Genomic DNA, 27,040 nt, shown 5'->3' with positions numbered 1-27,040 from the left:
TATTGATTCTAGGATTGTGTCCCGCATTACCAACACAAAAGAGTAGTACAGGAGAAGTTGACAGAGTCATGTACTGAAACACTGCAGAGAGTGTTGATATGTGGCTGGGCTTCAAGCATTATGGATCCTCACGACCAACTAGAAAACCCAAAAGATGTGCACAAATTTATCATCATTCTTCAAAAGTATGGATTGAGTTTCCTAGATCGATTTAGTTTTCTAAATGGATTTAGTTTGCATTCCCTTGTAAAGTAAAATATCATAGAGGTAAAGAGGGCAAAGTTCTAGCCAAAACTTGCTCAGTGAGACTGGTGAAGGTGATGGGCTTTGGCTACAGATTGGCTCAGGCCTTGATGTAGAACCTCACACCGTATTCATCTAAGAATAGGGATCTCACACTTAGACCATTTTAGTGGGACCTCAGTTATGGCTTCTATCCAACATCCCTGATGAAGAACCTCATACCATACTCATCTGGAAATAGGGATCTCACACTTAGGCCATTTTAGTGGGATCTCTGTTTGGCTGAGTTATGGCTTCTATCCAACATCGATTCTCACCAGGCTGGTGAAAACTCATCTTTGAACTCGTTGCCATCCTATCTTCTCCTTTACCTGCATTTTTTATGGTAGTGATGATATAGCTTTCTCTTAGACCTTGGCTTCTTGCTTCACCGTTCAATGCCATGATTAGGTTATCCTATCTGTCTCCATTCAATTCATGTCAATAACCCAAAAATTTACATCGACAGTCTTTCCAGTCCTTGCTAGGCATCATGTTAAGATGCTGTCTTCACTATCAACCAAAGTCCCATCCTTTCCAACTTATTCAAAATTAAGAAGCTCCTTGATCTCACTTTCATCTTCAAATGGAATCATCATCAAAGATGGGGCAACCAAATTAAGGGTCCACTTTTTTTTTTCTCTCCAGTGCTCGGAGATGTAGAGTCAAAAGGGTACGAGAAAGTTTGGAAAGTTCCCTCATGGCACGTATTGAATTGATCGACAGCTATGCAAGAGTAAGTTATCAAGGAGAGAAAACACTTGCTTCATACAGTATCTTTGTCCATTATGTTGATGAAATGATGTGATTGGTTTATCAGATTTCTTCGATGATTGAAATTGAAGTGGAATTGGATTCCGATGTTCTTGCTGCTGAAGCACTGAGCAATGTGATCTGTACCACAAAATCATATCCATAAACAGTTTTTCACGTGTTTTTTTTTTCTTTTTAATTCAGTAATCATAATGTTATGTGCAGGAAAATATTGCAAAACAGATAGAACAAATCATGGAGCTTGAGAACCTTGAACAGGCATGGTCTCCACTTTTAATTATTGTTATAAAACTTGTTGAGTCCGGTTGGATCTGAGATTAGGTGCCTCAGACATGGCTAGAGCACCAATGAAAGGTCACTTAATTATGACGAACTTAACTATTACTAAACGAGTAAACAGTCTCAAACTGAAAAGCTTTAGTTTCAGAATGACAATTTTGACCCCAAGCATTTTTTTTAAAATTTTCTATCCATTATTTAATCTTTACTATGTCAAGTTCTTTCTTGATACATGCATTGAGCTCACAAAAGTTATTTTCTTGATATGTGCATTGAGCTCTCAATGTAACTTATTTTAATTAGTAATCATTGATTTTGTTTTTGTAATGCTTTTCTATTTATGTAGCGATGGAGGATGCAAGCTGAGGCGAATGATGAGGTCGAAAGACTTCTCAGTTCTGAGCCTGTGCCTACCGAACAGATCTAGACATGTCATGGTATTGTACTTGGCCCAAGTTTAGCATTGCATCTTTCCCATAGATATATTTTAGGGTTTTGTTAGGGCACATGTTAAAGTGCAATAAATACACCTTGGGAATAAGCATCTGAGGGTATTTTGTAAAAAAAAATATTTTTTAAGGACATTTTCAGTACAAAATCCAATTTCCAAAGTGTATTTATTACATTTTGACGTGTGCCCTAAGGCACACGTTGACAAGACCCTATGTTTAATAGTGTATTAATTAATTTCTCCTAGGAGATTGCCTTGGTCATCATCATCACAGCCATATTCCAAAAATTTGGAGTCAGTTGAATGAATTTTGTTCCTCCATTCAATTCTGTCTGAAGCCATATCATTTGTTAATTGTAGTGTGAATTCATATCCACTCTCACTATCTCGATCCATGCTCAGGAGATTGCATTGGTTTGACCCGTTGGATGGCAATCCTCCAAAAATTTCTAATTGATAGTTGATGGAAGATGGATAGAGAATATGATCATCAATTGGCATCATATGCTAGGAAGGAATTTTTATCGTGTACACTCATGGACAAGGGTGAGGGCTTTATTGAAATGTAGAAACCATAGCTGTTGTGGGTAGGGACTGCTCTTATGGCTTCCATTGAAGCAATGAGCACAAGTAACCAGGCAATCTGAGCGAGCGATCTTCAAGTCATCTTGCCTCAGATCACAAAGAGAGGAGCCGGTCCCAATCCTTTTATGTAAATGATGTTGGTTCAAAGTTTTTTTTTTCTTGGATGGGTAAGCTGGACTTAAACCCCTGACCTCAAAGTTGAGCTTCAATATGTCAACCAACTGAGCCATGGGTCTAAGCCCGTGTTGGTTCAAGTCAATCCCCTCATTTATCACTCATTGTTTACAAATTCAGCTTTGATGATGTTTTCTTAGCAAAATAATGGTCTTATTTATGGAGTGTATTTTATTCATTAATTGAAAAACAAGAGTATTATCATTCGAAAATCTTGTGATGAAATGTGCCCATTTTTTGGCTTGTGTGTTTGGTGGGAAGCACTTCTCAACAGGCGGATTTAGATTGGTGGCACTTGCCCCACAAGAATTTTCGAAGTCTATGAGGATACACGAGTTATTGCAACATAAACAATGACAGATAAGAAAATCCGTTGCTATTGCCCCCACAATTTTTTTTTCTTCTATTGGTTGCCCCCATGAGAGCAAAATCCAGGTTCCGCCCTTGTTCTAAAATTTCATACCAAATGCTAATTTGAAATGAGAAATGCTTTTCAAATGCGCAGATGCGTTCCCAAATGCAAATCAATCTGTTCGGGTGGGTTGCATGGTGCCCATGTAGATTTTGGTGTTCCCTTGGTGGGTTGCAGCCCCAAGGAGACCAAAGTGTTCTACTTTTTTTGCACTATTAACATCTAAGGGCTTGTGGTGTATTGCTTAGGTTGGTATCAAATGGTTGCAAAAAGGTCACATGATCACTTGAGGATACCATCAGAGTTGAAATTGCCACAGAATCTTGGGAGAAAAGATGATTTGTGGGTGCAAAATGAAGTGCACCTCCCCCATGAAAGTTCGCATGGTATTACTTTGCTATCGGTCACCTAGGAATATTTATTTTTAACTTATTGTCATACATAATTTTAAATTTTAGTACTCTAAACATCAAATCAACTCAAATCCTTGTCGGGGTTTATAGTCATCGGGCGGGATTTGGGAATAAGTCATCGATAGAAAATTTCAATAAAGTCAAACTAGGGTTATGGTTATGGAATTATTTCTACAAAGTGGTGTTCTCGTATTATATTATCAAATCTCATATTAAACTACAATAATTAATCACCATGCACCCACCACATGAATCCGCATCAAGATTCATTTGCCAATCAATAATATCAAAATCAATGTCATCCTCATTTTGATCCTAATTATCTTATGTTTTATCAGTAAAATAGTCACCATCATATTCATTTAGGTCATATTCTTCTACTCGTGCATTGATATCATATTTCATTTTAATCGCAAAGTTCATGAAAGTCTTGATTAAGTCAATGAAGATAAAAAAAAAATCATGATTAATCGTGACTTTTTCAATAGATCGAACAATTTGATTCTTATGTATAGGTTGATTTGTACGAGTCAAATTGTAATATATTATAAACATTTAGATAATAGTTTTTAATATTTTTAAATAAATATTAATCTTTGTTTGGAGGCCTAAAGAAAGTCAAACATTGTGTCAAACATTTTTCAATGTATGGGTTAGAAGTTTCAGAATGGGCTGATTGTTTGTGATGATGATTTCTATAACAAGGAGATCATCCTCACCAAAAATCAGCCTATTCTGAAACTTCTAACCCCATCAAAAGTGATTTACAAAAATCGAACTGTCCACAATTCTTCAACTTGTAAATTAGGGTTAGAAGTTTTGAAATGAGTTGATTTTTGGTAAGGATGATCTCTTCACCATAGAGATCATCCTCACAAAAAATCAGCCCATTATATAACTTGTAATTCTTATTTTGAAAAATGTTTGACTCTCTTTAAGGCCTTCGGACGCTTCCATATATATATATATAGGGAAATGTTCAGCAACAAACATTTTGGCAAAACATTTTTCCAAACATGGGTTAGAGGTTTTGGAATGGGCTGATTTTTGGTGAGGATGATCTCTACGGTGAGGAGATCATCATCACCAAAAATCAGCCCATTCCAAAACTTCTAACCCCATCAAAAATGGTTTACAAAAAATGGACGGTCTACGATTTTTCAACTTGTAAACTGGGGCTAGAAGTTTTGGAATTGGCTGATTTTTGGTGATGATGATCTCCTCACCGTAGAGATCATCCTCACCAAAAATCAGCCAATTCCAAAACCTCTAACCCATGTTTTGAAAAATGTTTTGCCAAAATGTTTGTTGCTGAACGGGATCCATATAATAATAATAATAATAATAATAATAATAAAAATAAAAGACAACTGAGTTGGTACAATTGTGAGATACAAACCTTTGTGTGGGACTCACTTCAACCATTTTATTATTATTTTTTTTTCTCTTTCAACTTTATTTTCACACATCTAATTTTATTATATTTTCCCTTTTACCCTTTTTAATTTATTTTCTTGTTTTTCCTCTTTAACTTCAAAATTCTTTAATTAGATTATTCCAATTTTGTTTTTTCACTTTTATATCCTTAACCCTTCCATCAAGTTATAGTTTTGAAGGACCCATTTTATTTTTTTTACACTTCACCCCGATAACTTTACTATATTTCCTCTTTTATTCTTTTAACCCACTTTATTAATTTTCATCTTTATTTAATTTTAAAAATTAATTTTCAAGAATACCCTAAACACACTAATTTCATGTTGATTTCGAGTCATATTCATTGGTGATGTTAAAATTGCAACCACCTACTTTAATCTTTTTTTTTTTCGCTTTTACCCCTTTAACTTGAGAAAGGATACTCGTGCTGTATGCACGGGTGAATTCTAGAAAACATAGATTTTTTTCTCGAAATACACAATTGTACGTATTTATGGTGATGTACATTTGTGTATCTCGAGAAAATCTATGATTCTAACCCATGCCACGTCAGTAAACATATGTCAGAAGGGGCGTCAAAAGAATCATGGACTAAAAGTTTTAGAATGACCTGATTTTTTGTGATGATGATTTCTATAGTGAGAAAATCACCCTCACAAAAAATCAACCCATTTCGAAATTTCTAATCCTAATTTATAAGTTGAAGAATTGTGGATCCCCAATTTTTTACCGTTACTTTGTAATCATTTTTTATGGAGTTAAAAGTTTTGGAATGAATTGAGTTTTTGTGAGGATGATCTACTCATCATAACGATTATCCTCACAAAAATCAGCTCGTTCTGAAGTTTTTTAATCATATAAGATAAAACTTTGTCTACAATGTTGTCTCTAATCTTACCATATACGCATATAGAGTAAGGATAAATGGACACTATTTTTGGCCAACTTCCCAACGCCCCTTTCTCTCTCCTGCCCATAGGGAAAAAAAAAGAAGAAAAGTTTCTGATTTGAACACCCTGTGACATTAAAAAACATGATCGATGCAATGGAGTTGTATATGACAAATAGCTCGGTTCACGATTCTGATCCGACTTGGTACATTTTTCGAGTTGAATCGTTGAGTAGAGGACCTCCGAGTTGACTCCAGGAGTTTTACCTGCAAATTTAGGGCTTGAAAACACTGGAAGTCCAATTCAATTCAATCGAATTGTCTCCACGTACACTACGAAGTAGTACAAACTATGGTGTCATATTTAATTCCATTAATAGGTGCGTTGACACACAAAAGTCAGTCTGACAATATTATAAGATCTGACACCAAAGGATTACTCGACATGTGTCAATTTTTCAACAAAACTGAAGAATATTTATTTCAGATTGTTGCCGCATGTGAACTTCGCCCTATATAAGTGGCCAACACCACCAGCCCACCCACCCTTCGTAGATCTCCAGTTCTTGCGATGGCGAAGAGCATATTAGTTACAGGCGGAGCAGGATACATCGGAAGCCACACAGTTATCCAGATTTTGTCGGGAGGATTCAAGGTCGTTATCATCGATAATCTCGATAACTCCTCTGAAATCGCCATTAAGAGAGTTGTAGAGCTTTCTGGTGATCTTGGCAAGAATCTCGTCTTTCATCAGGTGAGCAACAGATCGTGTTCTTCTTGTTTTGTTGTAGATCATACTTTGTTACTCTGTTTCTGTTAGAGATTATTGGTTAGATTGATTGATGGATGATTACTTCGAAATGTTGGAGGTTGATTCGTTTATAACCACATATTTGATCTGTTTATGTCTTTATGATGATCGCAGACTACCCATATGTGTACTAATTTGGAAAATTTGAGCTAATTGGTGAATTGATTAGATCTTTGATGAATCTCCTTAATTTTCAATACAGAAAGATTTCTTGATTACTGTTCTTAAACTATATTTCTGTTGGAGATTAATGGTTCTGTATTTTGTGTAGCTTCAAATGTGACCGATTACTTTGAAAACTGGGAGATTAATTCGTTATGTAATTGCGTGTTTGATCTATATATGAAGATCAGAGTCTACTTATAGGTGTATTAATTTGGAAAGTTTGAGATAGAAGATTGGTGAGTTGCTTAGCTCTTTGATCAGTCTCCTTAGTTTCCAGTACATAGATTTCTTGATTTTGAGGTGGATTCCACTTTGTTACACTGTTTCTGTTGGTGATTATTGATTCTGCTTTTAATGTAGCTTCAAATGCAATTCAGATAATGTTGGAGGTTTATTCTTTAAATAATTACGTGTTTGATCAATGTATGAAGATCGCAGTCTACCTACCGGTGTATTAATTTGGAAAGTTTATTCTGGATCCGTGAGTTGATTAGCTCTTTGATCAGTCTCTTTAGTTTCCATACAAACAGATGTACTTATTTGGAAATTTTATTAGCTCTTTAATTTATGTTTGAGTTTGATTTTTGACATATTTCTGTAGCGTATCAATTCAAAAAGTGTGAGCTTAATTGTTTGTTGATAATGAAATTCGATCTATCTCCTGAATATCCAAACCTTCGTTTAATGGTCCAGATTGCTAAATTTTCTGTTTTCCATTGCAGATTGACCTTTGTGATAAACCAGCATTGGAGAAAGTTTTTGCTTCAACGAGGTATGGTTTTGATTGAACAGTTTTGTTTAATACCAAGCCACTTCTTTCAAAACCTTTATAAAATAAGAATCTTGGCAGTTATAAATTTCTTTAATTTGCTGCTCTAATAACATGGTGCATTTTGCCTTTAGATCGGTAGAAGAAATTTATTATAGTGAGTAGAAAGTATAGTGTACCAAAAATGGGTGGGAAATGAGAGAGAGCCTCACATGGACTCAAGGCTTGAACTGAAAATAAACTGGGGAGAGAGAGAGAGAGCGAGGGGGGGGGGGGGGGGGGGCTATGAATCGAATTCTCCCATCTGACAAAGTCTTCAAAGTAAATTCCCCCAATATCTCCTGAAATATAATACCACTTGTACCATAAAGCTTTGATCATTAGAAGGTGCCACCTCGGAAAGGTGGTAAAGTTTTTGTGTGGTAGTACCACAGACTTGGGATACTTAAACCTAAAAGATAATAATGGTAATAACAGACCCTTGGTCTTTGCTTGACACTATTGAACCCTTTTCTTCTTGTCGAAAACTGATCATTCCTCATTTTCAATAAAAACCAAAATAATAGAAAAGAAAGAATCTTGTAAAGCAAGTTCCCTGTGTTAGAAAAAAATAAAAAAACTTAAGCATGTTAGCCATGGAACATGTCAAAAAAATTTCTTGGCAGCATCTTTTATGCATTTTGTCTTCCTTGATGTTAGAAAGTTTTGCATGATCTTCTCATTCATATTTGTTATTAATTTTTCATCAGTTTCTTTGATATTAGCTGTGATGGATCTATCCTTTATGAGTTTTTAGTCTTTTTGACTCGCCAAATCTTTTAAAATTGCTAAGCTTTGAGTAAGTGCTTCTGTGACCCCTAACTTCTTTTAATGACCATTAAGAGTCCTTAATATGACATTAGTGGAAGAATAATTATTTGGATACCTAAGAGAGATTCTTTACAAAGACTGAGGGTATGACTACCTGATGGATTCCTTAGGTTTGCTCTCTTGTTTTTTGCTATATTATATGCTCTAATCTTTCCTGTTTCCCTTCCCATTTGCATTGCAGTTTTGATGCTGTAATTCACTTTGCTGGATTGAAAGCTGTTGGGGAAAGTGTCCAAAAACCATTGCTTTATTATCATAACAACATTATTGGCACAATAAATCTTTTGGAAGTCATGGGCGCTCATGGGTGCAAAAAGGTATTAATCTCATCCTGTCTACTTCATCTATGTTGTCAAAAAATTTTAGATTTTATAAATCTGTGGTGATATATAATTCTTAGATTACTTCCCAGTTATGATTGCCCTTCCATTTTGCTTCAAATCATTCGTTGATATGTTAATGTTCAATTTTTTTTTCAGCTTGTATTCTCATCATCGGCTACCGTTTATGGATGGCCAAAGGAGGTTCCCTGTACAGAAGAGTTCCCCCTATGTGCAACAAATCCATATGGACAAACCAAGGTATATTTTACTCAATGATCGAACCACTAAAAGACAGATGTTGGACTTGCGACCGTGATGATGCTTTTTTATTTCCACTTCTTCGTTGCGCTGGTCTCTAACTAAACACTTATTCAAGATAATTTTTTTCTTTTCCTGACAAGTATCTTATACTCTCAAGCATCATCATCATCTGAAGATTGTGTTCAATAATCCATGCTTACCAAATTAGGATTTAAAAGAATTCTGTGCTCCACATTCCATGATGTTGCCTGCCCCTACCAAGAGTATCTTATTATGTCTATCCTTGCAGCTATTCATTGAAGAGATATGTCGTGATGTCTACCGTTCAGACTCTGAATGGAAGATTATTTTGCTTAGATATTTCAATCCAGTTGGAGCTCATCCCAGCGGCTATATAGGAGAAGACCCCCGGGGTATCCCAAACAATCTTATGCCCTTTGTACAACAAGTGGCTGTTGGCAGGCGACCTGCACTGACTGTATATGGTAATGACTATTCAACAAAGGATGGCACTGGGGTATGATTTTCATCTTCAGCATGTTCATTCATTTAATTTTATATATGTTTGTTTTCTTAAATTTCATATGGACAGGCTTTCAGTGTAGCTAAAAGTATAACAATATTTTCAAATGAAAACCCAGTTCACAGTTTGTATGCACACATCCCTTTATGGAATTATCTCCTCACAAGCAAGGCAATCAGTTCCCCAAACCCGAAAACATCAGTGGATCTTTTTTTTTTGCTTGAATATTATGCCATTGAGGTTATTATAATAGGCCAGGCCTTGGATTGGTCAGCGTCGGAAATTCTCACTATTTAGATGACCTAACTAGTAACTATCTCACTTGACTGAAACCTCCATCGAAATAAATGTGGAAAACAGTCCAGAAGTCAGTTGACACAAGTGCATTCATGGTCATCAATCCAGAATTTCCTTCTGTCACCCTCCAGATAGACATGTACCCAAATGTGCACTGTTTCCTAACTCTATGGTCAATATAATGCAAATAATGGCAACATTATATGATGAGGTGGAAATGTGCAATAAAAAATAGCTGGTCTCACCTAAAGTGGATGACTTTGAGGCCTTGGCCGGTCCAAGGCTTGGACAGAGAGTAGTGCTTCCACATCACAAATAAAGTCACTACATTTTCACGACCAATGTACATTTTCTAGTTTTATCATACATACAAAATACCAAGTTCGTTGCATTGAATTTTAAATTTCAATTTTGTCATCACCGCCCTAGTTGGTGACCGTTACTTCTATTACTCATTTCATATCTGAAATACGAATCTTCCATTTCTTAGTAGAGCTTCTACAAGTGCCTAGTCTATGATTGTTTTCAATTTTCCTTCCGTTGATCTGATCTGTTTATTCTCCAATTTGCAGAGTGAATTATATTTTTGTGTTCATTTAAATTTATTTTAACTTTTTCTTTGGGGAATTTCCTTGATAACCATTTTAAAGAAATAGCCCCTGTTCTCACCATTGCATCCACCAATTGACCTTGCACAATTGAATGCAATTTTTCAGTATCTTTTCCAAGTCTCTTATTTCCATAAAAAGGCATGTTATATCGATCCTTGATGTTTCCTTTCAGGTACGTGATTACATTCACGTTGTTGATTTGTCAGATGGACACCTTGCTGCATTGCACAAGCTATTTGATGCTAATATAGGTTTGTGCTTTGAAAATTGTCTCTTTTGTTCGTATCTATTTCGCTGGAAGAATGTATATGAATATCTGATAGCTTAACTGTTTCAGAATAATTACTGTAGTCATGTTAATCCATACTTATCTAAGTGGGACGCAATGCAAGAAATATTTTTAAGGCCCTTCCAAAGTGCTAGGACCTGCAAAGGAGGTTGGGAAACATAATAGGTACTTTATACAATGTGTATATAGAAGACCCTAAAGTGTTGTAGAGCATCATATGAGCTTTGAAAAAATGTTGAGGAGACAAGGGAGAAGCATAAAGGACTTAAAAGACTGCCTGTAACGTGTACGACTCATTTATGAAATGTAAGATAAAGATAGTAAGTTATGTTCATGTTGCCAACTCCAATATTGGGAATAAAGCATATATGATGATGATAATTTTTATTTTTTATTTTTCATATCATCACCTATTTCCGTACTTTTAATATCAGTATCGTTTATTGTAGATTCCAAACATGGATTTTTGACATATTTCATGTGTGTCTCTCCACGTGCATGTTCGTGCAGACACAATTTTTTCCAGCATTTGCAGCATTGGCAATTCTATTCAGAATCATACAAAATTGCAATTCCATGTTATCGGCCTTCAACTTACTTTGGATATAACTAACTTTTAAGAACCATGTCATAGGCTTCACGGTTCATGCTTTCAGTGATCTTACAGTTCATGCTATTTTTTTCCAAATACGTTTCAAGTTTTACAAAGATTATAATTTTTTTTTGGTTACCTGTCCAACCAAATCCATATCTTCCCAACCAAAAAGGGAAAAATAATTCAACTTAAATCTTTATTTTTCTTCCGGGGATTTCCACTGAATGAAGGATTTAGGCTTTGCAGTTCATGCTTTTAGTGTTCTTACAGTTCATGCTATTTTTTTCCAAATACGTGTCAAGTTTTTGTACAAAGATAATACTTTTTTTTGGTTAACTGTGCAACAAAATCCATATCTTCCCAACCAAAGAGGGAAAGATAATTCAACTTAAATCTTCATTTTTCTTCCAAGGACTTTAATTGAATGAAGGATTTAAATGAATGGGTTCTGACGAAGCTGTTTGTATCGCTCAGGTTGTGAAGTGTACAACTTAGGAACTGGAAAAGGGACCTCGGTCTTGGAGATGGTTGCTGCATTTGAGAAGGCCTCTGGAAAGGTGCTCTCCTCTTTAACAATGACTTTCTAGTAAATACTTTTTAACTTTACAAAGTAAATTTCCCCCCAATTCTAATTTCCAAAGAGAGATGAGCTTTCCATTTTCATGGAAATTTAACCCATCATGAAACATATCTGAAAAATTGGACTGCCAGATTTTTTGGTGCAAGTAGTCATCACCATTTGATTTTGTTTCATCTCACCAAATAATTGTTTTGAGTTCTGAGTGTTGCTTATTTAACTTTGGCCTTTTTCTCCTCACCAATGAAATAGTTCCTATTGTGGATTTCCCTTTTTTTTTAATCCTGGATTTTGGTTTCTGACCTGAAACATTTTGCTTGTCCCAGAAAATCCCTCTGGTTATGGCAGAGCGACGACCTGGTGATGCTGAGGTTGTCTATGCTTCAACAGATAAAGCAGAGCATGAACTGAACTGGAGGTATGTCTGAACCTAAACACACATGAATATGCTAATAAATAGAAGCATGTCTATCAATGATGAACTGGAGATACTTTCATGATCGACTGTGGAATAGCCCAGTCCCTAATAAAACTGATTAGAAGATTTTAACCTTTTCTTACTTTTTTTTGTGTGGTTAAATATAGAGATTATATTATGAGGTCGAGAGGACTTTCCTGCAATAACATCATTAAAAGAGAAATAACAAAAACAGAAAATACATTATCAATGACCACAGCAAGTGATTGGATTCATTACAAACAAGCTCCCATTTGAGGGGTTAAAAACCCATTGAAGAAGACACCCTTGAATTCCTCAAATTGCTTGCACCAAAAGTAGAGAATCTCATGACACTGATGATCAATGCCTGCTAGTCCTTTTCTTTTCTTATGAAAGCTCGTCAATTGTGCTCAGGGATTTGTTTCCTGCCAAGAAAACTACATTGCTACAACTTTTAAATAAGGAACAAATTGATTTGGGGAGAACCCAAATATGAAATAGACTAAATAAATAAGACCCGATAGAATACACACAACTATAGTGAATCAGAAGGGGACTGACTGACTATTATTTTTGCATGTATTAGAATTGTGACTAAAATGATACCCCTATACCTAAGAATAAGATGTTCCAAAGTAAGAACTCTATCAAGTGTGGCAGACCAAAATTAAGAGAAAAAAATAATCTTGGAAGGTACACGTGGACTCCAAATGGAATATGCCGGAAACTCAGGGCGCAATGAATCCTTGGCTAAAACATGGTAAAAGGATTTTACAAGGAAACACTGTCCTTACTATATTTCTAATACCATTGAATCCTCATCAAGGGCGAGATTACACGGGACGATACAAAGTTGATGGGACTGCTAGCTGAACCCACTTTCCAATTATTCAAGTTCCTCCTAAAATCGAGATTCCAACTGTTATCTCCACAATGCTGATCCTTGAACTCTTGCGCTGTCAACTTCTTCATCAAGATGGAATAGATAATCAATGGAGTGTCACCACACCAAGTATCTTCCTAGAACTACGCCTTGAGCACTCCTTTCCAAAACCAACCTCCATAGGGCTCTTTAGCATCCTTGTTTTCTAACCTTTTTATTATCTTATTCTTGAAAAGTTGAAATATGGACTGCTAAAAGAAAACCAAAAATACAGGTTGAGGAAAAGAGTTCATGCATTAGGCTATTGAAAGTTTCTAATTTTTCTGATTTTCTATCTATACGAATCGATGAAGTTGCGATCTTCTTTTGATTGATTTGAACTTGCCATCTTGGCAAGTTGGTTGAAGTCTGTTTGCTGTATTGCCACCTACCTGGGTTCAATACCCTCCTTCATCTGCTTACTTATTGGGGGGTGGCCAACAAATTCAATAGTCCAGAATCCAGATTGATTAGTTGGTGGGCCATTGTTACTAGTTCATTACATGTGCAGAATTTAATTTTTGCAGTTTAGCCTTCTTCTTTTTTTTCAGTTTTAAATTATGGATTTTAATTAATGGACTTGCAGAGCAAAATATGGGGTTGACGAGATGTGCAGGGATCAGTGGAACTGGGCAAGCAAGAACCCTTGGGGCTATGGATCTCCAGACTCCACTAATTGATCAAAATTCTGAGTATCATCTCACAATAATCTCATTCCATCCTCTTTTCCTTTCCCACCATCTTTCACTTATCATTCACATTTTACTTGTGCTTTGCTCAGAAAAGCTATTGATGTTTTGAGCTCGCTATTCTCACACTTATATTTAACTGATTAACAGTGTACTTTGCATTCATGTGTTGGTAAGCTGGCTTAGGCAGAACCCAACCCAACCAGTGAAGTACTAGCTGTGTTGCCAGCATTAAAAAAAATGATATCTGGTTTTTCATTTGCTCAGTTTGGCTTGCGGGTTGCTGCTTCGTAGGGGACATGGTTCGTCAGGTTATGATAAGATAAGGAGTCGTGCTGCTTATCAAAAAGAAAAAGGTAAGGAGTTGTGCTGAAGTGACTGCGCAGTACACTGCGTTTCACACTGTGCTGATGTGGAGGTGCACACAGAATCATAGATTCTTAACTTGTATCTCGAGGAAAAAGCATCCGTGCACATATCCACGTCATTGCAGTGTGAAATGCTGTGCCTTGCACAGTCACTGGAGCATTTCCCTAAGAATAAGACTCTAATTGGTAACAGGTTATCAAGAAAAAAATGCACCCACTTGGCAACTTAGTATGGATTGGTCTAAATAGGTTCAATAGGAGGACACCGAAAGGACCCATTCAGTATCTATTTTTCCTTTAAATAGGGTGCATTTTGCAAACATGTGAGGAGGTTGGTTATATAGTAATTAGTTTATACCAACAAACAGTTTAGATTTTTCAAATGCAATTAAACTCTTAATGCCATTGTGTTAGAAAGGATTGAAATATAAGAATGATATTGAAGTTGTGAGTACACTATCCTAACTGTGTAAGCATGGAATCCAATTGTTGGGATTTACTTGTAGGGAAGCGTTCAGAGGCTCTAAAGAGAGCCAAACATTTTTCAAAATAGGAGTTATAAACTTCGGAATGGGTGATAATGGGTGATATTGAAGTTGTGAGTACACTATCCTAATTGTGTAAGCATGAAATCCAATTGTTGGGATTTATTTGTAGGGATTTATTTGTAGGGAAGCGTTCAGAGGCTCTAAAGAGAGCCAAACATTTTTCAAAATAGGAGTTATAAACTTCGGAATGGGCTGATTTTTGTTTTTTTGTTTTTTGTTTTGTGAGGATGATCTCTATGGTGAAGAGATCACCCTCACCAAAAATCAGCTCATTTTGAAAATTTTAACCCTAATTTACAAGAAGAATTTTGAACTGTCCAATTTTTGTAAATAACTTTTTATGGGGTTAGAAGTTTCGGAATGGACAATGTTTGGCTCTCTTTAGGGCCTCCGAACGCCACCCTTACTTGATAAGGTCACGATGGTAAGTTCTGGTAGTTGGGTTTTGCATTTAAATGGTTGGTCATGTGTTTTCTCGAGTGAGTCATTTTTGTGCGACAATTGTATATATTTAGACACTTGGATTGCATATAATATGTCAAGTGGAGAAATAATTTTAAGAACTCAAAAAAAGAAAAAAAAATATATTTATTTTTGGTTGATGTATTTTAAATTTGAAAGTTTCGAGCTCATCCATTTTCAAAGATTTTGATTTGATAAAATTTTTTTTCTTATTAAACCATGAACACTGTAGAAATGAGGTGTCATTTAGGCCAATGTGACAGTAAATGTTCAAATGAATTAAAGTAATTATTAAGTAGTGGTGAACATTGACCTCAACTTCAATCGTGATTGTTTCACCAAAACAAGTACAACTAGCATCTCCTTAACGACACTGTCACCTTCCATTATCTTTTACATTACCTCAATGAAAATTCAACGTTTTCTTTTTTGGTTTTGTAAGGAGTGAAAATTCTGCATCGTTTGATAAAACTCGACCTCTCCTCTCCTTACTGTCATTTTTTTTTAAATGATTTTTTTTTTTCTTTCGAATTAGCAGGAGGTCTTTTGTCAAAAAGTTAAGCGTTCAAGTCTTTTAATTAAAAAGGTAAGACTGACAAGCACACTGTACATGTCTAAATCTTGCAAAAACAAGTCTTTAACTTTTAGGCAAATACAGTTAAGGTGATAAGTCTTTTTAATATCAACTTTTTAATTTATTTATTTTTAACTATTAAATAAAGAAAATCTATAAAATAGTGGTTAGTAAAGATTTCAAATTTCCTTATATTTTAAATAATTTTAGATTTTTTTTTAGATTTGTTTCATATTTATAATATATTTAGTTTTTTTTTTTTTTAAAGCTAAAAACTTATCTTTAATCTAATACCGAAGCCCTGCCTGATAGGTTGACCCAAAACCTAAACCCTAGACGGCTTTGCCTTGGGTCCTGTCCTATATTTCCCACTAAGCCTAGACCGATTACTAGTAAGGCCCAGCCCAATTGAAGTAGCCTGGCCCATTTAAATCGCTAACCACAATGCTTATATATATGTCCATTAAATTAATATCATAAAATACTAGTCGTAATGGTAACTGTGTCAGTATCTTTGTACATAAATATAAGGAGTTGTGTGAGTACTTGGAGAAGGTAAGGATGAAGTGGATCCGGTTTCTCGATTAAATTGAGAAAATAACTATGCAAGTCATAATCATCTTCGTCTTTGAATCTATTTCCTTTTTATATCTCCCATTGATTGTAGTTTGCCATCAAACTACAAAGTCTACATGTGGACCGATTCGTTTCGTACTATATGGTTTTATGTATGTTGTGCTAATATGAAAAACTGATACACTTATTATTATTATTATTATTATTATTATTTTTTTCCTTTTTCGGAATGATCATGTGTAAAGAACATTTATTATTAATTCCTTCATTTTCATATTGATAAGGAAAAGGAAAAAAAAAATTACTTAATGAACTCTAATATAGGATTTTTTATGTCCCCGATAACTTAAGAAGTCACTTAGTAGTATTTTATTTTAACTTTTTTAATTTTGTCGTCTCACACCTTAAGAAAAGTTTTGAAGAACTCAAAAATATTATTTCACACCTCTTTTCCTTAAGTGGCAATTGTGATCCTTTCTGTTTCCGACTATTTTTAACAATGAAGGAAGAATGGAAAATGATACTCATAATTTTGGAAGAGTTAGAGATGACTTTCTTTTTTTTTTTTCTAATAAATTTTGACTATGAGTGATGAATAAATAATGATCTACACATAAATTTAAAGATTTAGATGTAATGTTTGATTTGAAAATCCATTTTACTATTATAATATATGCATTTTGAATATTTTATGAAGAGATCTCCAGGGCGAGCTTGTCACCTTTCAAAAATTATTAGTTCATTACAGATCCCAAGCAATGCATTCGTCACTTTATTTTTGACAAAAAAATAAATAGCATAGTTTTAGAGAACTATTAATACCACACCAATTCCGATATAAATCACCAAAGAATTGCATAGAGTTAGTGTGGTGTTAGCAAAAGTTGGTGTGGCAATAGCAACACTCTAGTTTTAATCTCCCCAGTAAAACTGGAGAGCTACTATTGTTGCACCAACTTTTACTAACACCACACCAACTATGTGCAATTCTTTGTTATATAGGAATTGGTGTGGCATTAGTAGTTCTCTAAAATTTATACTTGTAAAGAGGGGTAATCTTCTTGTTAAAAAGTAAGGGTGTCAATGGATAGTCGAAAATTTGAATCGAATTCAAATTTAAAAAATCGGATATCATCCACAAATTTTGAATATTGAATTCAAATTCAGATAGTTTTATATATTCGAATCCTTATCGGATACGGATTTAGATATTAACATTTTAAATCCGATAATATCTGATTCAATATTTAATTTATTTTTTATATAAATAATATAATATATATTCTTTTATTTGATTTATTTATTATATATATATAATATAATATATAATAATTTTTTTTAATAATGAAAAATCAATTAGATAAGAAAAAATTATGTTTTTTTTTTAATATAAAAATTATTCGAATTCTAATAAGATATTATCCGATATTCGATAAAATAATCGGATTCAAATTCAGATCAAATTTTAGAACATCCATCAGATTAAATTTTAAATTTGGATATCATATAAAATTTTTGAATTTGGATTCAGATATTATTATATCCGAACCAATAAACATCCGTTGACAGCTATAGCTAAAAGTAAATGCTCGATTGAGTGAATATATGTAAAGAAAGTTGAAAAATAAAGACTAGAAGAAAAGAATTCTAAGCTTTAAAAAGGAGAATATGTAACTATTAGTCTATTACTGACATTTGGGCCGACAGAGTAAAAGATTCTATATTTGAACATACGGACCTTTTGATTGCAATGTTTAGTATAAAAGAGCGCCAGAATTCTTCAAAGTTCAAACTCATATTTGTCATAAAAAACTGTTCTCTTTTTTGTCGTAAGAGTAGGGGCAATTTGGTCAAATGACTGGTATCAACGGACTTAGAATTTCTTTCCTTGCGGTCGCATCTGTGTGTCAGATATAAAGATCACAAACACCGGACGCACAAAATACAAATTACAACAGAAAATAATTTGAAAATGGACGGTGTTGGCGTTGCCAAGACTACTCAGTCAGTTTCATAGTAGTGGGACGTTAGATTCTTCTAGAGACGATTACACATGGTTTTTAAACTCGTCCGATACCGAGATGTATCGCCCGAGTTAATTCGGTATCAGAGATGAAAGAGACCAACTCACAAAATCATTTTTTTGATCGAGTTTTATGTCTCATGTTATATTTTTTGAGTTATCTCCCGAGACGTCTCAAACGTATAGAAAAACTTGTCCGAGACGACTCGGTATTGGAGTTCAACGAGACGAGACGCGATACCGAGTTTAAAAATCATGTGAATACATCAATCTTTAATAACATTCAGGTCATAGTCACAAAATCCTCCGATTTTTGTCAAAAAATTTATAAAAAATTCTAACAAATGCAAGAAATGATGAATCAATCAACCATTAATCTATCAATTAAGGGATATGATAATATTTTTACTCTTTTGCCAAAGTTTTTTCGAAAAATTAATTAAAGGATCATGACAAAGTGAGTTATTTCTAATTAGCCCCTAAGTTTTAAGATCTCTTTTTATAGTCCATTTGGTAAAATTTTTATTTTTAATCAATCTCTAAATCCCATTTCTTACATTTCTCACAATTGAATGTCCCAACCGTTTAAATTCATCGTTTTCATCTAAAAAATTTAGATTTTTAACATCTCAATCAAGTTTTTGAGACTCTAATATATCGAAAAGGATTTAAGAAGAAAGAAAAAGTCATTTTTAAAGATTTTTACAAATATTTTGAAGACGTATGCAAAAAATTAGGTTTTTTTTTCACTTATTTTCTTCGTTTTTAGATGAAAATCGATTAAGAATGATTCTTTTGGTTTAAAATCATCTAACCAAGTCATCATCTCAAGTTTTTAGTCAATCTTCTTTTCATGTATTTTATCGAAAAAAACTCGATAATAAATAAAAAGTAATAAGTTCAATAATAAATAAAATTGTGGTGAATATGACAATAAAAAGCAGTGAGAGATTTGCTAAGAAACACAAAAACATCATTTGTGTATTTCTTGAAAATTTCCCTATCTTTAAGACTTCAACAAAACTTTTACCAATTTATGCTCAATTTAATGGTTATTGAATCCAAACTTTATTACAATTCCAAGTTAATCTAGGGATGACAATTTACCTTGTATCATATTAAGTTTTTAGAGAGTTTTAAGATACCCCTCCACGTTGTGGAGAATATCAGTCTTGTATTAAAAAGATTAATAAAAACGACATGGATGCCATTACCTTCATACGAGCATTGAAGGTGAACTAAATTAAAAACAAAATATCATTTATGTAGACGTTATAGAGCTTGAACATTGCTGATTTTGGTAGAAAAATAAATGGAGTTACTATTGCCACACCAACTTTTACTAACGCCACACTAACTGTGTGCAACTCTTTGGTGATTTACATAAAAATTAGTGGAGCAATAGCATCTCTTAAAATAATGAATAATTTATCAAAATGGTAGAGTTTTCGAAATTAATTCCGAAAACGGCACACTGTAGCAATTAATTTCGAAAATGGTAAATTTACCATTTTCGGAATTAATATTTTTTATCAAAACGGTAAAAATAGTAAAAAAATTTTTTTTTGGCGAAAATACCCTTTTTTTTGTTTTACATATATATTTACAATTTTTACCTTAAAAAAATGAAAATCCAACTAAAAAGATTCACTCTCTTTCGGTAATCCAACAATCATATGTATTTATAATTTTTTTTTTTACCAAAATCAATTTTATTTTCGTAATTTCATTCAAAAAATAAAAAAGGGCATTTTCGGTATAAAAAAAATACATTTTACTATTTTTACCGTTTTGTTAAAAAAATTAATTTCAAAAACGGTAAATTTACCGTTTTTGAAATTAATTGCTACAATGTACCGTTTTGGTAAATATTCGAAATGTTGTGCATGTTTTGGTAAATCTGCCATAAAGAATAAAAGGTGTTTCCCTTTAAATGGTTGAAGATGAGAGCATTGGGTATATTTGGAAATGGCAGTTAGTGGGAGTTAAGTTACAACTCTCTCCTTAAAATTCTTATTGATTGTTTTGGTTCATCAATTTCATGGAATTGCAACTCTATAAAGATCTTCAACTCCCATTTTTATAGGAGTTACAATTCCTACCTATATAGGTGGGATTTACAACTCCAGGCAAAAATCTTTAATCCCAAAAATTGAATAGATTCAAATAAAAATAAGGGTTGTTGTGTCTTAATCCAAGTTATATTCCAATCAGATACAGATCCAACCCTATTTTCGTCTAGATCCAAATGATATATTACTTTAAAATTTTTTTTTTTAATTTTTCAAAATATCTTTTACCAATTACTTTAACATAACATGGATTCTTAGAAAATAATAATAGTAAAAATGAATATTATAGTAAATAGGAAATAAATATAACAAAAAAAAATGTTGAATCGTCCAAAATTGTTCGACTCGAGTCAAGTAAATCAATCGGGTCTAATCCAAATTCGAACCTAGTATAATTAATATGGTTCAGATATAATTTTAGTTAATAAGATTCGAGTTGGATTCAGATCCAAATCCAAATAAAAAATCCGGATATGGTTATACTTAGATCAGACCCGAACCCAACCCATTTTAAGCCCTAGAATATTAGAATATATTTCATCACAAAATCATATTTATTTTAGATAATAAATATTTAACTGATCAAAAATAAAATATTTTTATCAAAATATAAAAATCCCAACTGACTTGATCGGATTTTATTGAATATGATAATATTTTCCAAGTGATGAAAGAGTCATATCGGATCTCAGTCAAATGCAAACAATTCATCGACTGAATTCCAAACGAAACCAAAAACTGGAGTTTATTTAAGGAGTTAGAATGAACGTCGACAACTCCAACTCCAACTAACTACCGCTTAGTATTAATCAACAACAGAAGACGAAGGTCAAGGGTTCTTGTCATCAATTTGAAAACACATAGGGTGTCTCAAATATTAACGAAAACATGGAGGGGTATGTATAAATCACCCGCTTTCAAATATAACGGCGAACAAGGCGAAGACGCGGTTCATTCGCATTTCTCTCTCTCTTTCAATTCTTAAATCCATTTACACCTGTTATCTTGTGGGGTGAGCAAGGCTGGTTTCACGGATCTGTCTTTGGTATCACTCCCGATCTTCATTTTCGTCCAAATTGACAAGATTTCACCTGAATACGATCGAAATTTGTCTCGGTTTCAACGTATGAGTCTCGAAGATCTTACATTCCATTTGATTTTCTAAGAAATTTTCAAGGAAGGAGTAGATCAACAATGGAGAATTTGATTAGTCTGGTGAACAAGTTGCAGAGAGCTTGTACCGCTCTAGGTGACCACGGAGAAGAGAGCGCATTGCCGACTTTATGGGATTCGTTGCCTGCTATAGCTGTTGTTGGAGGACAGGTTTGATCCTAATCTCAATTTTAGGTTTCTATTGAAGGATCTGATCAGTTGATCTCTTATTTTGGTTTTTATTGATCTGTCGCTTTTTTGATTTTCTGTTTTGAATCTCGTTTCTGTTAATTTGAGCTCAAAGTTTAGTTTTTTTTTTTTTTTTTTGCGGATTTGGATTAATATATATTCGAATTCCGTGTAATTCTGTTGCATTTAATTTTATTTGGCGCGCTTTTCTCATGATTTCGTTGAATTTCCCTGCCTTGTGTAGTATCTGTGTCGGTTTTAGTTGGAATCATTCTATCTCGTTCTGCCGTATTTGTGAACTCAGATGATGGAGATCTTTAGGATTCTATTGAAGGATCTTGTCATTTCATTCGGTTGTTTCCGTAGTTCTTTTGATCTTATCTCTCGTCTTTTGGTTTTACTGATCTAAAGCCTTTGAAATTTTCTGTTTTGAATCCCATTTCTTTAATTTGAGCTGTTTTTTTTTTTTTTTTTTTGGATTAATATATCACATTTCGTGTACTTCTGTTGAACTTGACTGTGTTTGGTCTCTTTTCTCAAGATTTCATTGAATTTCCCTGCCTTGTGTAGTACCTGTGTCGGTTTTAGTTGGAATCATCTCTTAGGGATCTAGATTTGTTCTCAGATGATTGTACTCTTGTACTTCATGGTTTTAGTGATTCAGGTGGAGCTTTAGGTTGACTTTTGTTTTATCAGCCTTCTTGAAGGGTGCATCAGGAATTTCTGCAAGTCCTTATGCCGGCACAAAATTTTACCATTGATCTGTCAAGATTGGATTGCAGTTTACTATTGTGCCTGGGTTTGTAAAATTAGTTTGGCGACTTGATCTTTCATAGATCTTCTATTGCCTTGATCACGTTTATGAGGAGATTTTTGTTTTGTCATCATCACCCCAATGCATTTAGTTTTCAATAATTAATAGAGTTGTTTTTTCCCAATGTTTGATCAAATTTCAGAGTTTTTAATTTTGGGAATGAGGATCACATCTGCATATTGGGTATTCAACTTTTCTCTCGGAAAATTCACATTGTCATGTACTTAGAAGATACTCCTTATAGTTTTTTGCTCATATTTAGTCGCCAAAGACTGTTATTGTTTTCTTTAATCAAAGTAATTATGGAATTGCTATTATTTTTCTTATTTCCTTTCGTTGGATTTGAGTGAATCACAGCCATTTATTGGGAAGTTGTGATATTTTTGAAGGCTTGGCCATTGTCTGCAGTGTTGTAGAAATCATATTATCCTCCATGAAATACAAACATTTCTCTAGGAAAAGTGAGTTTTTATGGGAGTTTTATGGAGTGATGTTGGGGAACCTGTAGGATGGCATGGTGCATGCTCAAAGATTAGGGGGGAGTAAGGAACCTCATCAGTTAGAGTTCTAGGAAGGAGTAAGGAAGGTGGTTGGCAGTTGCACTTACAATGTACCTGGAAGGGTCTTCGGGGTTGTCACCTTGCAGGGCTCTTCACTCGCCTTAAAGTGGGTGAGGTGAGAAAAGTAGTTATTGTAGTCCACACTACCTATCTGTAATCATTCAGCTTAGAGTTGTTTGCTGGCACACAAGATTAGCGCCATAGTTGCTTCTTTCACTATGATTTGGCGGGGATTGGTCAAGTTATTGATAGATTAGAATTCTGGTTTTCTTTTTCAAATTTTATGTAAATAGGCTTGTTTGGCAAACTTAATTGGTGGTTTATTGGTAAATTTGACTAATATTGTGATTTGAGAGGGGAATGGATGTTGGCAGTTCAATTTGCAGATCTAGGTATTTGCATAATAAATTCTCTTTATTTGGATACTCTAGATCATGTAAAGTAATTGAAGTTTTTAATCTCTCAGAAATTTCCTTAGAAGTTGAATATCATTGACCATAATTGTCTCACATGGTTTTTTTAAATGTAGTACTAGGACTTGGGAGGGGTAGTACTTTGGATTTTGTTCCATGCTTCTAATTGATGCTTGATAGGACCAAAGCAAAAGAAAATTATTGATGTCAAGTATGATTTCTGTCAAATTTTAGAATTCCTTGCGTCCTTGTTAAACTTGTTAAACTTTTATTTGGTTTCCTTCATAATGTTATACAGAGCTCTGGGAAGTCTTCTGTGTTGGAAAGCATTGTTGGAAAGGACTTCTTGCCTCGTGGATCTGGTAATCTATGGAAACCTTACATCTATGTTATTACCCTTTTCCCTTCTCACATATTTTTCTTAAACACTGGGGAGTGATGCAAACAAAATTTCTGCAGGAATTGTTACTCGACGACCACTTGTTTTACAGCTTCATAAGATTGATGAGGGAAGAGAATATGCAGAGTTCCTTCATCTCCCGAGAAAGAGGTTCACTGATTTTGGTAAATTTTTCTTGTCCAAAAAATGATGCAATCAATTTCTATTCTTTGTTAATTATGAGTTTTGATTTCTAGAATTGTCATCGGCACTTCAAAGTTTTCCATTACATGTTATAATCCCAATTATATTTATGTGGCCTTCTTGTATACTGTATATCTGTATTATAGTTTCTGGATTCAATATTCAACTCACATGCTAATCTTCATGTCAGTGTTAAGTATTCATTTGATAGTGTATCTATTTGTATTAGTTCATTCCATTTGTGTGGATTTTATGTATCTATATCGTTGATCTGCCATTTAGATTTTTTTATTTCCATCTGACGTGCTAATCATAATGATATTTATGTAGCTGCTGTGAGGAAGGAGATCTCTGATGAGACTGATAGAGAGACAGGCCGCACCAAACAAATCTCTACTGTTCCAATTCATCTTAGTATCTATTCTCCTAATGGTGAGATTGTGATGTGGATTCCATTTGGTTACTGTTCTCGTTTATCTCCACCTCAATGTGGAACTAGTTCATTTGAGTATTTATTTGTATGGATTGCATGAATTGCAGGAGTTATTGGAGACTTGCCTTAGGGGATGGTCCTCTTAGTCTTTGAGGAAACCATTGGACTTGTTTATTTTGCAATATCAGTGATTTGTGTAGGTCAATCCTGAATTACTTAAGCATGTTTCTAGAAATTCAAAATCTACACTGGTAAACATAGTGCTTCTATGCTTCCTATATTTTGGCCCTGTTTGTTTCCATCTCTGTTATTTTTGCTTGAATCATGTATTATGTTGCCAATTTCCTATATTTTAGCTATGTTTGTTTCCATCTCAAAAGTATATTGCCAGTCACACTTTGGTTAAATCTCGTGGTATGTTGCCAGTCACACTTTGGACTCATGATTACATTTGTGGGCCACATATTAATTTTTTACCTCTTCGTGATGTGATCATTTTTTTCTTCTTCTTTACCTTTTCCCTTTGGTACGGGATGCACCTAGAGTTTAATCCTCAAAGCACTTGTACCCTTCATGGAAATATGGATGGCGTTTGGATAGGACTCCTTGGCTACTTCTGACTCTTGCGGGGAGTTAGAAGTCGTTTGGATAATTTAGATAAACAATTTTTTCGAAGAATTACTCCGCGCAAGAGCAAAAAATTGCTCTTTATGAAAAAGTCGTTAAAACCTACTTCTCAATTTCGCATCTTGCGGGGAGTAATATTCTAACGGCTCATTTTACCGAAATACCCCTAACTTTATTAATTTTCTACGAAATACCCCTAACTTTACCGAAATACCCTGTTTTATTAATTTTCTACGAAAATACTCCCGTTTTAAACACATTATATTAATATTTAATAATTAAAATATCATATTATATTATATTAATATTTATAGTTAAAATGTCAAAAACAGTATAGTTTGAAGGCATATTATGATATTAAAAAGCAAAAAACAGTAACTAGTATAATATAAGGGTATTCTGGTCTTTTTTCTAGAAGTCAGTATGGTTCCCAAGCAGACTTCTAGTACAAAAGTATTTCTGCCAGTACTTTACAGAGTTGATTGCCAAACGCCCTTTCTGCACATAATTACTTTTCCAGCTCCTCCACAGAGTACTCCAGCACCTGCTCTTTGGAACAGTAGTTTTGCTCCTGGTATCCAAACACGCCCATGATGTCTCCAAAACGAACTCTGCTTGGAGTAGCTTTTTTTTACTTTTCCCCTTCTCTTGAAAAGTCACTAAACTCTCATATTTGTATGACTACCCATATCTGTCCACTTCTTTGATCCCTTTTCAGTGGAGATTCATAGGTAGAGCACATTGAACAAGGGCAAGGCAGTTATGCTTTGGTTACTTCCAAGTTTAGTGTTTCCTCCATAAAAAGTTTGTCTGCTAATAGTTTTTTAGATGTGCTTCACTTGTATATGCAAGATTGAAGTTACTGTCTTCGACTATTTGCAACTAGAACGGTAGTAAGCGGGGGGATGCATTTCCCGCAATGGTTGATGACTAGATGTTAATTGTGTTTGGAAAATAGGTGCGATCTAGTTTCCTTGAGTCTGCGAAATGTATAGGTAACAGTAGGAAATATGCGGGAAACTTTGGGGAAAGCAACGAGAAATGCTAAAAGAATTGTCTAAGAAACATTCATGAAAAGCTATGAGTAATGTTTGAGAATTTTATGCATAATGCAATGTAAACGCATTTGAATTTATTTTAGATTTTATACACCTTGGCTTTATCATGGGATTGGACGTATGTATGTGTTATACCAAATTTAATATAAAAAATGCATTATTCCAATTTAAGAAGTGGTTCTTCACATCAATCAACAGTCCATCAATAGAAATGCTTTTCAATTTATTTTAGATTTTACACCTTGTCTTTCCTTTATATTTTATTTGTGTCTCTGTTTCTTTTGCATTCATGATGTATGTAAAATAGCATTTTTGCGTTCTTTTTGTGGAATTGGACATGGTGTATGTATCTTGTGTATTTCAATAGAAAAAAATGTAGATTAATACAATAAAAAACCAAAAGTGGAGATCTTGACCTAGTTCTCTGACTTCTTTAGATGGGTTTTGAAGCATGCTACTCTTATTACAAAGAGATGCAAGCTAGACTTGCTCGGTGCTGCCTTTTTTGATTCACCCTCTTGGGCTGTTTTCCTTATTTGTTGATAGTTGTATACTAAAATCTTCCCTATTAACATTATTCTATTTAAACTAGGTTCTCAGCTATACGCGCTACAGTTGCCCTTGATAGCTTCGATGACCTGCCTTCCCTACCCTAGATAAGAGTACTACTTATCAACCAATTGGTTGTGATAGAACCAAGAAGGGGAATTTGCCTAAACTTTCTCTTCATGGGAGCTGTGCTGTTGAGATT

General features: G+C 34.1%; 2 protein-coding genes and 1 long non-coding RNA gene across 5 annotated transcripts; all 3 read left to right on the top strand.

Moving 5' to 3' along the window:
• Nucleotides 1-913: 913 nt before the first annotated feature.
• Nucleotides 914-2,723, top strand: LOC147381430 (uncharacterized). Of its 2 annotated transcripts, none has more exons than XR_015174575.1 (5): nt 914-1,018; nt 1,103-1,174; nt 1,261-1,314; nt 1,682-1,772; nt 2,189-2,723. It is a non-coding gene; the product is annotated as an uncharacterized LOC147381430 (long non-coding RNA). The 2 variants fall into 2 exon arrangements; XR_015174576.1 differs by having other exon boundaries at nt 2,147-2,723.
• Nucleotides 2,724-6,140: 3,417 nt separating this feature from the next.
• On the top strand, nt 6,141-14,103 carry LOC147381429 (UDP-glucose 4-epimerase GEPI48-like). Its single transcript, XM_086430420.1, has 9 exons — nt 6,141-6,450; nt 7,395-7,444; nt 8,493-8,628; nt 8,791-8,892; nt 9,185-9,412; nt 10,499-10,577; nt 11,685-11,767; nt 12,114-12,205; nt 13,735-14,103. Exons 1-9 carry the CDS (start codon nt 6,268-6,270, stop codon nt 13,826-13,828), a joined length of 1,047 nt encoding a protein of 348 aa, XP_086286546.1. The 5' UTR covers nt 6,141-6,267; the 3' UTR covers nt 13,829-14,103.
• Nucleotides 14,104-21,466: 7,363 nt separating this feature from the next.
• LOC147381428 (dynamin-related protein 5A-like) lies at nt 21,467-27,018 on the top strand. Of its 2 annotated transcripts, XM_086430416.1 has the most exons (5): nt 21,472-21,783; nt 23,887-23,950; nt 24,048-24,152; nt 24,502-24,603; nt 24,712-27,018. In XM_086430416.1, exons 1-5 carry the CDS (start codon nt 21,655-21,657, stop codon nt 24,732-24,734), a joined length of 423 nt encoding a protein of 140 aa, XP_086286542.1. In that variant the 5' UTR covers nt 21,472-21,654; the 3' UTR covers nt 24,735-27,018. The 2 variants fall into 2 exon arrangements, with proteins under 2 accessions (XP_086286541.1, XP_086286542.1); XM_086430415.1 differs by having other exon boundaries at nt 21,467-21,783; nt 24,502-27,018.
• Nucleotides 27,019-27,040: the final 22 nt, after the last annotated feature.

This window comes from Akebia trifoliata, unplaced genomic scaffold (assembly GCF_017979445.1).
Source record: "Akebia trifoliata isolate Shusen 1 unplaced genomic scaffold, ASM1797944v1 Contig00501, whole genome shotgun sequence".
Classification (NCBI taxonomy): domain Eukaryota; kingdom Viridiplantae; phylum Streptophyta; class Magnoliopsida; order Ranunculales; family Lardizabalaceae; genus Akebia; species Akebia trifoliata.
The sequence above is the reverse complement of the archived record's forward strand: the minus strand, read 5'-3'. Positions and strand labels throughout refer to the sequence as shown.